Here is a 13110-nt window from a genome sequence, read left to right on the forward strand (position 1 = left end):
GTTGGGGCAAGGGGGGCACTGGAGGAGGTGGGACATCACTGGGTTATGAAGGACAAAGAGTGAAAACCTGGACGAAGCAGCTCCCAGTGGGATAAATCGTGGAGTGTTCCTTGCTGCTGGAAGGGCTTGTAACTGTTGGGCTCTGTTTCACAGCACATCACACTGGATGTTGTTGAAGGCCATTCCTCAGGGAAATAATCTGATCCTTAAGAAACCAAAGAAGAGATTTTTGCTTTCCCTGTTGTTTTGTGGAGCAGTCACTCTCCGTGTGCCATCCCACACGTTTGTCCTCTCCTGTGCTGCTGGAACATCTCCCCTACACCAGCCCAGTGTGCTGAGCCCCCCCTCCTGCTCCCCTCCCACCCTGCTGTGCTGGGTTGTTTTTGGGAACGATGCTGGGTTTAGGGCTCTCTGGGGGGTGGCTGGAGGGCTCCACTCTTCCATAGCTCTGGGTACTGCAGAGAGGTCCTGTTGCTGGAGGGGCAGTGTGGAACCTCGTGGCCATGCTCCACACTCCATAAACTAAAGCAGTGGTGGAATCTTCCAGTGGCTTGTGGGTTTTCAGTCATTAATTACCTGATTAGGCTATTAAGGAGAGGAGGGGCAGAGTGCAGGGCTGGTGAGGCCTGGGATGAGGAGTGTGGAGTTGCTGGAGTTGGGAGTTAACAGAATTTTATTTTAATACTCAAATCTGCCTGCCTGCTAAAACCCATCCTCTCCTTTTACAGACTCTCGAACGCTCCTACTTGCTGAAAATCAACTCCAAAGGTAGGAGCTGTTCCTCATGCTAAGCACTTCTTCGTACATTTGAGTCAATTTAATTAAATTAAAGTTTAGCTACTGTGCTGTCAGCGATGGTTATTGCAAGCCCTTGGCTTGGAAATCCTTGGACACCAGAAGGGTCAGAAGTTAACTGTAATATCATAAAGGTGAAAGATAATTGGATTCTGGGCTGGATATTTGATTGGACTGTAACTGTTAATAGGAGTGAGTTTTTTTCCTCCTCTGTGAGAGCAGCTGAGCGTTGGAGCAGGTTGTTCCTTGGGTTTTTCAAAGCCTGACTGGGGGAAGTCCTGAATAAACAGGCCTGTGCTCTTAGCTGTCTCTTCTTTGGCCAGGAGTTGGGCTGGAGATCTCCTCGAGTTCCTCCCAACTGGAATTACTCTGTGATTCCATGAGAAGTCTGTCTCTCGTGTCCCACTGCACGTTGTTTGCAGCTTGTTGCCGTGATCTGTGTGTGTCTGTGCTGACAGTGACTGTCACACTGAGCCTTTCTCCTCCTCGGCTTCCTGGCTGCAGCTGGGGGGTGAGAGGCTAGACAGGACCTGGCCCCGTGTGCTGGGACCCCAAAATTCCAGTGTGCTGGGCTGATCCTGCAGTGTGGGAGGGGGGATTCTGCCCCTCTGTCCCCTCAGGTGAGACCCACCTGCAGAGCTGCCTCCAGCCCTGGGGTCCCCAACATCAGAAGGCTGTGGAGCTGCTGAAGGGAGTCCAGAGGATCCAAGAGGATCAGAGGGATGGAGCAGCTCTGCTGGGAGCAAAGGCTGAGGGAATTGGGTTCAGCCTGGAGAAGAGAAGGCTTTGGGGTGACCTAACTGTGACCTTCCAGTACCCAAAGGGAGCCCGTAAGAAAGATGGACAGAGACTATTTCCAAGGGCCTGGAGTGACAGGACAAGGGGAATGGCTTCCCACTGCCAGAGGGCAGGGTTGGATGGGATATTGGGAGAAATCCTTCCCTATGAGGGTGGTGATGCTGGCAGGACTTAAAGAATGCAATGAGTTGCCTCAAAAGACTGTCAAAGAAGGAAATTCCCATAAGATAAGCCACCACCACAGGAATTTGTGATAAGCACAGACTGGGAACAACAGGAACCAGGCCTGGTACAGCAAATGTGGATAACCTACTCAATCCAAAATCCCCACTGTGGAAAACTGTGAGAAAGGAAAGTGTTAATTACAGACCTAAATGAAGGTGAAGGTTTGGAATCAGCACACCAACAAAATTCCACTGTGCAAGCTGTGGGGAAGGAAAACAACTGCTCTCACCCATGCCACCCCGAGTTGTGGGAACATCTGAGACTCCCTGGGAACATCCAGGACTTGCACTGTATAAAAGTGGTGCCCCAGGAGCACAATTTTGGGACCCTCAGCACCGAGAAGACCAGAAGAAGGACCCAGGGGGATGCTGTCAGAATCCACATGGTGGTGACACCTTTATCTATTTACTTAATCTCTGTCTCCCTCTCTTTCTCCCCTGCCTCCTTCTCTCTCTCTCTCCCTCATATTTACTGTTAAATAAAACCGTACTATGGACTTCGGGCTATGGTCTCGTTTGCACCTTAACCTGAGCAGGGGCACCTTTTAATACCGCACAGAAACAGCTGCTCATCTCCCCAGCCCGCCCCTCCCTGAACGTGCCTCCTAATTCAGGCTGGGACAGGTAAGATAAGGGTGCTGTTGTCCTGCTATCCCAGTGCAGAAGGATGTGCACACCTGAAGCTACAGACTGAATTTCCAGGTAAGGGAAGAGGCAAATCCTGGGAGGTGGGATGGTCAGTGTCCTCCCTTCCGTGATGACTCAGCCGTGAAAACCCCCCTGAGGAGCACCTTCCCACCTGGCCAAAGGCTCACGACATGTCCCTGACCCAGGATGACATCACCACTGTAAAACTCCCCGCCCCAGGGCAGGGACCGGGCGCTCCCACCTGAACCCGGGTGTACATGACTCATGAAACCTCTGACTTGGGTGGGCTCCCCCACGGATCACCACCACCACCACTTCAACCAAAAGGCACCGAAGCTGCACCTACCCCGTCTCCTCTCTGGATCCAGTGGGTGCTGACTGTGTATCTTTCTTCTTCTGTCCTTTCTTCCTCTTGCTTGTCCCTACACATTTCCTCAAGTGTTATTTCTGTGCTTTTATATTGCTGTGGTACTGGGGGTAATAACCAGCAGGGCTGGGTATATTCTGCTTAATTAGACGCTCATACTTTTGGTCTGTGTTTGGCCCAGCCACCCGCCAGAGTCTGTTCTTCTCCTGCCAAGCTATGAGAAAACAAGCACTGAGAAGGGAGAACTTTGTCCTTGAAGGAAGCACCTTGAATCAGCTGAAATGAGCTGGGGGCTGGCTATTGGCCTACAGCCCTCCAAGGGCATTTGGAGGAGAAAGTGAAGAGCAGGAGGATGAAGGAAGCCCCCAGACTCATTTAAGAAAGACCCCTGAGGTGCAGCACGCTGGCGTAGAGGGGGCACCACTGGCATCCTGGGGCCAGGGATGATAAAAGCTCTGAGAAGAACAGGGGCCATGTCTTTGCCCAGGCCCGTGTTTGAAACATCATTAAGATTAATATTCTGTAAGTGCAGTGTTCTCAACTTTGGAAACAAATTTTCCTGCCATCCTTCCACTGCCTGGCATTTTGGAGAAAGTGCCATGAAAAGGGGCAGAAATGCAAAGATTTCTTGTCCAAGCTGTATTAATATATTTTTCTTTTTGGCTATCAGTGTGCCCAGTATATCAAAGCCTTTTAAAGCCCCAAACAGTCTGTCCACACCTGACCCAAGGAGACCCTTTGCTGGACAGATTCACCACGATGGACAGGACTTCTGATATCCTGATATGGGGACGGTACTTAATAGCAGTGGAGAACCTTCTCAGCAACGTTCTCCTCCAAGTTATGGGGCTGCCAGCACCAGAAACAGCCCGGCCTAGCTGCAGCTGACAAAAGAACTGTTATTAACACAAGGATGTGACAGAGTACTGTAGGGTGCGCGTCGCCGGCGATAACGTTGAACTGTACCATGGCACTGAACTCATGAGAAACATCCCAAAAACCAGAAGCACCCTTTACAAAACAACACAACCACCTAAGCCTTAATACAAACCTCCAGCAACAACCCCCTCCACGACAGACCAATTTACAAAGACTGGAACGAAATCTTAGCACATTAACACGAAGCAAAGAAGAAGGAGTATAGCCACCTCCCACTGACACCCATTTTAACTCGTGAGATAAGGAAATGCACACCTCAAAGCAAACCCTGCACAATGAGTCAGCTGTAAAGTACAACATAGGACAACCACAAAAAGAATATAAAGCAAGATGTGTACTAAGTTACAAGGTGTAGGGCAAGGTAACATTAGTAGCTATAATAAGGTATCTATGGGGTAAAGGTGAAGGACAGTGATCTATAAGGTGTAAGGCAAGGTGAAGGTAAAGGAAGCAGAGTAAATGGTTGCTCACCCCTACAGTGTCTGAAGGAGTTCCCATAAGATGTTGCCAAGAAAGGCCGTGCTATTTCCATGACAGTCCATCGTTCCTTTATCCTATCAGTCTGTTGCTGGGAAGTCTTCCAGTTGAGGACTTTCAGGAACCCATCGGGGTCTCTTTGTCCCTTTTGTGTAGCCCATCATCATCTGGCAGTGGTTTTCTGGGAATGCCCCCTCCAGGTGCTGAGGTGTTTCCCATAACTGACCAGGATGGTCACCATGGCCATAAGTTGGTCTGTCACCCCACAGGTACCTGGGCGTTATCTGACTTCACAGAGACACACACGAACTGTTCATGGCAAACAATCTCCTCCCGGGCTGGGCTTCCAGGGCAGCAAGTTTCCGTGAGCAAAGGCTATTTTTTCTCTCCTCAAGCGGCTCTTCTGATGCCCTTTGCCCCTGACATTCCAGCTCCTCGCTCCAGGAAGCTTTCCCACTGGGCCTGGAAGTGCAGGTGCACATAGAGTGTGCAGAGGGAGCTGGCAAAGCGCACAGGAAAAGGACCGAAGGTGGAGCGCTACGAGGTGGATTGTCCCTGTGCTCTCATGTCACCACCCTGAGGCGGGGCGGTCCCGTCCAAGCCAAAGCGCCGCAGTGCAACGGGGCGAGCGCTGACGTGGCAGCAAAATGTGACATCGGGCGGGAACTGCGGCGCAGTTTGGAGACACGAGGCGGGATCCGGGCACCCCGAGCGGGAAAACTCCCACCTACACAGAATTCCCACACGGCTGCTCTAAAAACCCCAATCCTGAAGCCTCAAGCTTTGCTGCAAGTATTACTCTTATTTAAGGCTCCCACCTGAACTTTTGCAGAGCCTTTAGTTCTTTAACACCTTCGAGTTGTGTGAAGAGAAGGTGCCGGCACACTTTGCCAAAACCTGGGGAGAAGTTTTGGTGTCCTGGCCAGAGGTTCAGAGGAATAAGGTACAACCAGGGAGGAGTGTTCCATTAAAGCACTCAGCAAACACCAGCCCCACACAACCTCCCAACCCCACATGGCTTACCCCTGAGGAGTGCTCTGGAAGTCTGGCTCCTCATGGCAGTGAGGGCTCCGGAGAGGGAAGAGAGAGAGAAGAACTCCCGTGCTCCTGTATTTATAGGAGGGTGGGGCCTCCAACCTGGCCCCTCCCACACGTGGAGTTGGTTGATTCCACCCAACAATGAAATCATCCACTCAGATAAGAGCCTGATCTCTCATGACTTCGACCCTGGTCCAGAGCTGCACACTCACCCAGGCCTATTGCTTTTAAAAATGCATTCCAGACTCCAAAAGTTGGCCCTAACATTCAGCCAAGGTAGAGCATTCCACAAAGCACTGACCCAGCACACACCAACACACACAGCTTGGCAGAACCCAACCACTGGCTTGGAGTTACCCAAAATGTTAAGTAAAAAAAGAGACTGAAGGAGAGAAATACAGAGACTACAAGAAGAAAAAGGAGCAAAGAAAAAGAGAGAAAAAAGATTAGGATGAGGAAAAGGAGTAAAGATAAAGAAGAAGAGAGGAGAAAAGAGAAAAACAGATTGTCACGTACCTACCACCGATGAGTCCTGTGGCAGTCCATCTCCACCAGGCAGGTCCTGAGAGGAAAGGCAAGGACACCATGTGCTGCTGTTCCTCTGTGGCCACTCCTCTGGGCAGGGCTTCGTGCTGACTGACCCCTGGGTGCCTCCAGGCCGGAGCAGCCAGTCAGAGGCTGGGTGAGGAGCTGCAGGGCACGGTATGGGTGGGCCCCCAGGCTGCCCTATGAGCCACAGCTCCACTGCAGACCGACCTGCTACCCTCCAGGGCAGCTCCCGCTCACCTGACTCCACTGCCCATGGGCTGGTCCCTGGCACAGACCCCATCTCCAGCCCAGCTTCCAGGGGGTTACTGTCACCAGGAGAATGGCCGTGGGGCCCAGGGGACCCAGCACTTGTTGCTGAGCCATCTGATGACACAGGGAGTGCCTGTTCTCTCCCACTCTCTGGTGCTTTTTCTATCAACCTCTTTCTCATGCACGTGACACTGAAGTGCCATTCTCCCCTGCATGTCGTCTCTCTGTTCCCAGCAGCGGCCCCAGGTGTGTCTGTGAAAGCTTTCTCTTTTGTCCCAGGGAGTCAGCCTCGTTGGCAGGCAGGGAGAGAGAGACATGTAAAGCTATTCCCGGGAAAGATCCTTCTCCCAGGCTGGGCTTCCAAGGCAGCAAAGTTTCCTTGAGCGAACGCTGGTTTTTTCCCCTCCTCGAACAACTCTTCTGAAAACCTTACCCCTGGCAGCTCTGCACCTGTTTTCCTTTGCAACCAAACTGTTCTGAAATAAACTCTACCTATATGTATTTACAAGCACCACTCAGTGTTGTTTCACTCTAATTCACCCCATGGGATATATTATTAAGGACCTGGGTTACCATGCCCTTCTGGGGCAGGTTGTAATACCCTGGCACAGAGTGCCCAGAGGAGCTGTGGCTGCCCCTGCATCCCTGGAAGTGTCCAAGGCCAGATTGGACGGGGCTTGGAGCACCCTGGGCTGGTGGGAGGTGTCCCTGCCCATGGCAAGGGGTGGAAGGAGGTGGGTTTTGTTGTCCCTCCCAGCCCAACCCACCTGTTGTGTGACTGTGTCTGTCCTGCCGCAGTTGCTGAGCGCCCTCAGCACATGCTGATGAGGGTGTCCGTGGGGATCCACAAGGACGACATCGACGCTGCCATCGAGACCTACAACCTGCTGTCGGAGCGCTGGTTCACGCACGCCTCCCCCACGCTCTTCAACGCCGGCACCAACCGCCCCCAGCTCTCCAGGTACCCGCCTGGCCCCGCTCCTCGGGGCACAGCTGGCACAGGGGGAGGCCCAGGCATCAGGGCTGTGCAAGGGAGGTGCTCTCGCAGCCTCTGAAACCACCAGCTGTGTGTCTGGGTGTTTGATGGAACCTTGAGCAGCTGCTGGCAAATTTAACCTGTCTTTAGGTAAAAATACGCTGGTTCCTGTGAACTTTTGGAAATCCTTGCATGTCTCCATTGTATTGAGAAGTTCCTGGTGTGCATGGTCTGCTGCAGATTACAAAATTAATCCTGGTAGTTGTTTGCTACAACATGCCAGAGGCAGCAAGCATAACTAATAGGATTTTAATATACAGATGTAATATACAGATGTATATTTTGTAACGCTTTATATCAATATATTCGGAAGAGGTTCTTCCCCCAGAGGGTGGTTGGCACTGCCCAGGCTCCCCAGGGCAGTGGGCACGGCCCCAAGGCTGCCAGAGCTCCAGGAGCATTTGGGCAACGCTCTGAGGGACAGGGGGGAGTGTTGGGGTGTCCTGGGCAGGGCAGGGCTCGCACTGGGTGATCCTCGGGGGCCCCTCCCATCTCAGGATATTCCATGACTCTATAATTACAAGTGTTTGCTAACAGAGGCATCAGCAGTACAACTGTTGCTCGTGCTGTTTTCTGAGACCACCCTTTATTCCACCTTCCCCCTCGTGGGTGTCCCTTGTGGATCCTGTTAAAGGTTCCATGTTAACCCTGCTTTCTTGCAGCCTGCTGAAACCCTTTTGAGTTTCCCCCTCTGTGCACTAAAGCCCTTTGTTCCCACCAGCTGCTTCCTGCTGTGCATGAAGGACGACAGCATCGAGGGGATCTACGACACCCTGAAGCAGTGTGCCCTCATCTCCAAGTCTGCTGGGGGCATCGGCCTGGCCGTGAGCTGCATCCGAGCCACGGGCAGCTACATAGCTGGGGTGAGTCTGCAGGGGGCCTGGCACGGGGATTGGCTTATTTCCTCTCAGGAAACGTGTATTTTTTGGTTGCCAAAGTCAGTTCTGTTGACTTCTGCTGACTCGGTTCAGCCCAGCAGTGAGTCTCACTCAGTGGTCCTTCCCTTGCCCTGAGGCAGAAAGGTTGGTTTCCCTTCGTGTTTTGGTTTCCCTTGGTGTTTTGGCTTCCTAATAGAAGTCCTTCCAAGGAGAGGATCTTGTTCCACTGTTTGAGCAGACAATTCCAACTTACTCATGTATTAGCAGCCTAGGAATATGCCCTGGTGCATTAGCCCTTTGCCTTTCTGTGTCTCTGCCCCAGAACACCTGGGGATTTTTGTCACACTGTGTAACCCCTGCAAGCCTTTAAGTGACGTAATGGAGGAAATAAGTTAGGACAGACAGTTTAATAACTCTGTGGATTATATATATATTAAAAAAAAAGATTTGGTGAAGGGACTACAAATAATTGGGGGTGATCATTTCTTGGCTCTCCGTGCCAGAGCTTTCCAGAGTGCTGGAGGGCACGCAGGAGATGCAGGCCTGTCCCTCCAGGGAGTCTCCTTTCAGCACTGATGTCTCTCCTGTGTCCCTGCAGACAAATGGGAACTCCAACGGGCTCGTTCCGATGCTGCGGGTCTACAACAACACGGCCCGTTACGTGGACCAAGGTGGAAACAAGGTACTGGCCTGGCTTTAGTCGGGGTCCAGAGGGAACCTGGGCTCAGGGGAGAGGCCCCACACCAGGCAAGGGTCGTCCCAGTAATGTCAGGCAGCTGATGGAGCGGTTGTGGGTGGCACACAGTTAAAAAGGGGCATTTCCCCCTTTGTGTTTTTACTCCGGTGTTCCCCTTCAGTTCCCAGGGAGTTTGGGGTGTTGTGTGCGGTCGGGAGCAGAGCAGGAGGTTTTCTTTCCTAGGACAGTTTGTTCTGATCTCGGCTGTGTTCCATGTTCCAGAGACCTGGGGCTTTTGCCATCTACCTGGAGCCGTGGCACCTGGACATCTTTGAGTTTCTGGACCTGAAGAAAAACACTGGGAAAGAAGAGCAGAGAGCCAGGGACCTTTTCTTTGCCCTCTGGATCCCTGATCTCTTCATGAAACGAGTGGAAACCAACCAGGTGAGCAGCCTGATTGGCACAGAGTAGGTCTGTTAGTGGAGGGACAAGGGACCAGCCCTGGGGGGAGCTCAGGAATTTCCTGAGAGAGCTGCTGCCCCTCATTTGAGAACTTGGCTGTGCAGGTAAAGGATGGAACTGGACATCTCCAGTGGGATACTTCACTTCAGGATGTAATCTTTCAGCCCCTGACTAATGTACTCAGACTGTTAGACTGAATTTTTACCGTGGAGTTTCCTAAAGCATCAGCACTTTCTTAGTAAATTGTTCTGTGTCTGCTCATATTTCACACAGAATCCCACACTGGTTTGGGTTGGGAGGGACCTTAAAACTCACCCAGTGCCACCCCCTGCCATGGGCAGGGACACCTTCCACCAGCCCAGGGTGCTCCAAGCCCCGTCCAACCTGGCCTGGGACACTTCCAAGGATGGGGCAGCTGCAGCTTTAATCAACAGGGTGCATAAAAATTCCCTCTGAATATTTTTCCTACCTACAGGACTGGTCCTTGATGTGCCCAAATGAGTGTCCTGGCCTGGATGACGTCTGGGGAGAGGAGTTTGAGAAACTGTATGAGAGGTAAGAAGAGTGAATAGATGTGTAAGTTGTGTCATCTCTCACAGAGCTGCCCCTGGGATCCTGGGCAAGGCACAGGATTGTGGGCAGGGGGTTCATTATCCTACTGATAAAAGGGTGAAGAAGGGGGATGTGTCCTTGGCACTGTGACCTGCTCGAGGTGGGGCTGTGTGTGAATGATCCTTTCAGCTGGTGAGAGGGCAGTCCTGCCGTGATCCCCACTCACAGCTGTCCACGGCTGTGCTTGGAGCTTGCTGTGTGGACGTTATAGAGAAAGATTTGCTTCCCTCAAACAAGGGCAGTGCTGCTGCCCTGCTTTGCTCTGTCAGAGCTCAGAGTTGAGCAGTTCAGGGCTCTTGGTTGCCTGGGGAGGGCTCTGTCCCTGCCCCGTGGGAGCCTGGGGCTGACGGCACCGCGCTCCCGTTGCAGCTACGAGCGGCAGGGCCGCGTGCGCAGGGTGGTGAAGGCCCAGCAGCTCTGGTACGCCATCATCGAGTCCCAGACCGAGACTGGCACGCCCTACATGCTCTACAAGGACTCCTGCAACAGGAAGAGCAACCAGCAGAACCTGGGCACCATCAAGTGCAGCAACCTGTGCACGGAGATCGTGGAATACACCAGCAGCGAGGAGGTGGGTGGGGAGCGGGAACGCGCAGCGTTTGGGGCAGCCCTTGGGAACAGTATCCAGCTGTGGCCTGGGGAAGGGAACAGGCAGCTGTTCTCCCCTTGGTCTCAGAGCTCCAGGGATGTGCTGTGTCTGGGCTGCAGCACAGCTCACAAAGGTGAAGAGGGGCATAGAAATGGGTCAGTGCTGATACAGGGCAGGGAGTTCCAGAGCAGCCAAGCTCTGAAGCTGCTGTGACTGAAAAGATCGGTTTGTGCTGCTGCCTGTGCTGCTGGTGGTTCTTTAATTCACGTGCTTCAGAATATTCATCAAATCCTGAGTGGTCTGGAAGAGATGGAGCCATCTCTCCTGCCTGCACTGCACAGGAAACCTTAACTGGCTTTTTTCAGTTCTCCCAGGGCTGAAAGCAAAGCTGATGTTAAAAAATGACACAAGAAAATGCCCTGGTGTATCTGGATCTCACTGGGATCAGCTGCTGCTCTGGGAACACAAGAAATAGTTGGGCTTAGTTTATGTGGACCTTAAAGCCTCTTCCAGGGCCTGAAGGGGCTCCAGGAGAGCTGGAGAGGGACTTTGGACAAGGGATGGAGGGACAGGACACAGGGAATGGCTTCAAACTGCCAGAGGGCAGGGATAGATGGGATATTGGGAAGAAATTGCTGGCTGGGAGGGTGGGCAGGCCCTGGCACAGGTTGCCCAGAGAAGCTGTGGCTGCCCCTGGATCCCTGGAAGTGTCCCAGGCCAGGTTGGAGGGGGCTTGGAGCACCCTGGGCTGGTGGAAGGTGTCCCTGTCCATGGCAGAGGTTTGGAACAGGATGAGCTTTGAGGTCCCTCCCAGCCCAAACCCTTCTGGGATTCTGTGTAAGGATGTCTTGCAGGCAGTAGGGCTGACCATGCCAGAATTTTTCAGGTCATACCACTTTCTCCTAAATCTTTTTGAGCTGTCACTGCCCTTCTCACGTCTCCTGAGACACACAGGAACAAGGGGTGCCTTTTCCCAGCGCTGTGGGTTTCCTGGGGGTTGTTTCCAGGCCGTTTGGATCCCGAGCCTGCTCTGGAGCTGTGCTTTTGGCACAGGGTGTTGCTGGCTGCCCCATCCCTGTCCTCTCCACAGGTGGCTGTGTGTAACCTGGCCTCCATCGCCCTCAACATGTACGTGACCCCCGAGCACACCTACGACTTCAAGAAGCTGGCAGAGGTCACCAAGGTCATCGTCCGAAACCTCAACAAGATCATCGACATCAACTACTACCCCGTGCCAGAGGTGAGGGCTGGGCTGGGAGGGGCCAAATCCTGCCAGAGCCTGGGCTGGAGCAATCCCAGGGCAGGCTGGGACACAGGGAGTCACTGAGGGACTTTCTAAACCTGTTCCCAGGTGGGCTCTGTTAATGCAGCGTGAGCTGCAACTCAGAGCAGTTGTAGGAAAAACCTCCCCTCGAGACGGTTCTAGGAATTGTTTCCTGTGTGAGGATTTCCATAAAGCACAGAGCAGCACTAGGAACAGAGAGAGGGATCCTGGGAAGATCCCAAGAAGGTGTAACTCAGACCTGTTGGTTTTACAGCTCTCTGACAGGAGGGTGGAGCCAGGTGAGGGTCGGGCTCTGCTCCCAGGGAACAAGGGACAGGACAAGAGGAAATGGTCTCAAGCTGTGCCAAGGGAGGTTCAGGTTGGACATCAGGAATAATTCCTTCATGGAACAGGCTGTCCAGCCCTGGCACAGCTGCTCAGGGCAGTGGTGGAGTCACATCCCTGGAGGGATTTAACAGCCATGTGGATGTGGCACTTGGGGACAGGGGGCAGTGGTGGCCTTGGCAGTGCTGGGGGAGAAGTTGGACTTGGTGGTCTCTGAGGACTTTTCCAGCCTCAGTAATTCTGATTCTGCTCTATTAAATGGACCTGTTTCCAGGCACAGGCTTGTTTTCCAGGACATGCTGAGTGTTCACTTCAGCCTGGCTCCCTTTGCCAGGTTGAACAATTGCAGCCTGTGATCAGTTCTAGCAAACTCAGCCTGGGCCTGCAGTTCCTGCCCCAGCAAACAGCGACAGTGGGGCCCTGGGCAGGCCTGCAGGGTGGGTCGGTGCAGCAGGACGCATGGCAGGTTGCAGCAGCAGCAGGATCTCCTCCCAGAGGCCCTTCCCAGCCTGGCGTGTTCCCTGCAGCTGTGCCCGAGGTGACTCTGTCCTTGCAGGCCGAGCGCTCCAACCGGCGGCACCGGCCCATCGGCATCGGCGTGCAGGGCCTGGCCGACGCCTTCATCCTCATGAGGTTCCCCTTCGAGAGCCCCGAGGCCCAGCGCCTGAACCAGCACATCTTTGAGACCATCTACTACGGGGCCCTGGAGGCCAGCTGTGAGCTGGCCCAGGAGCAGGGCCCCTACGACACCTACCAGGGCTCTCCGGTCAGCAAGGGGGTGAGTGCAGGGAAACCCTGGGGAGCTCGTCCTGGGCCCGGGCTGGGGCACAGACAGGAGGGTTCTGGTTGATGGCAGGTTGGATCTGAGTCACAGTGTGCCCTGGCAGCCAGGAGGGACATCCATGCCTGGGGAGGCATCAGGCACAGCACTGAGGGAGAGGATTGCCCCACTCTGCTCTGCACTCACCTCAGTCCTGGGGGTGTTCAGGGCACTGCAATAGAAGATCTAAAGCCATTAGAGAGCACCCAAAAGAGGGACAGGGGATGGGGAAGGGTCTGGAGGGGCCGTGAGGAGCAGCTGAGGGCACTGTGCTGGTGCAGCTGGAGCAGAGGAGGGCAGAGCTCAGCGGGGGCTGCAGCTCCTCCCGAGGGGCAGCTCCCACC

At 53.6% G+C, this 13110-nt stretch overlaps 1 protein-coding gene across 1 annotated transcript in view; it reads left to right on the plus strand.

Moving 5' to 3' along the window:
* The window catches only part of RRM1 (ribonucleotide reductase catalytic subunit M1), a 17439-nt gene extending 4643 nt beyond the window's left edge, over positions 1–12796 (plus strand). Inside the window, exons 6-14 of the mRNA XM_027908533.1 lie at positions 729–768; positions 6883–7045; positions 7842–7983; positions 8597–8680; positions 8957–9118; positions 9612–9691; positions 10118–10319; positions 11428–11577; positions 12503–12796. Coding sequence (XP_027764334.1) covers positions 729–768; positions 6883–7045; positions 7842–7983; positions 8597–8680; positions 8957–9118; positions 9612–9691; positions 10118–10319; positions 11428–11577; positions 12503–12796 — 1317 coding nt within the window. The remainder of the gene's footprint in view (positions 1–728; positions 769–6882; positions 7046–7841; positions 7984–8596; positions 8681–8956; positions 9119–9611; positions 9692–10117; positions 10320–11427; positions 11578–12502) is intronic.
* The last annotated feature ends 314 nt before the right edge of the window (positions 12797–13110 follow it).

This window comes from Empidonax traillii, unplaced genomic scaffold (genome assembly GCF_003031625.1).
Source record: "Empidonax traillii isolate 1590-97213 ecotype Southwest subspecies unplaced genomic scaffold, ASM303162v1 scaffold1741:size165889, whole genome shotgun sequence".
Taxonomy (NCBI): Eukaryota; Metazoa; Chordata; class Aves; order Passeriformes; family Tyrannidae; genus Empidonax; species Empidonax traillii.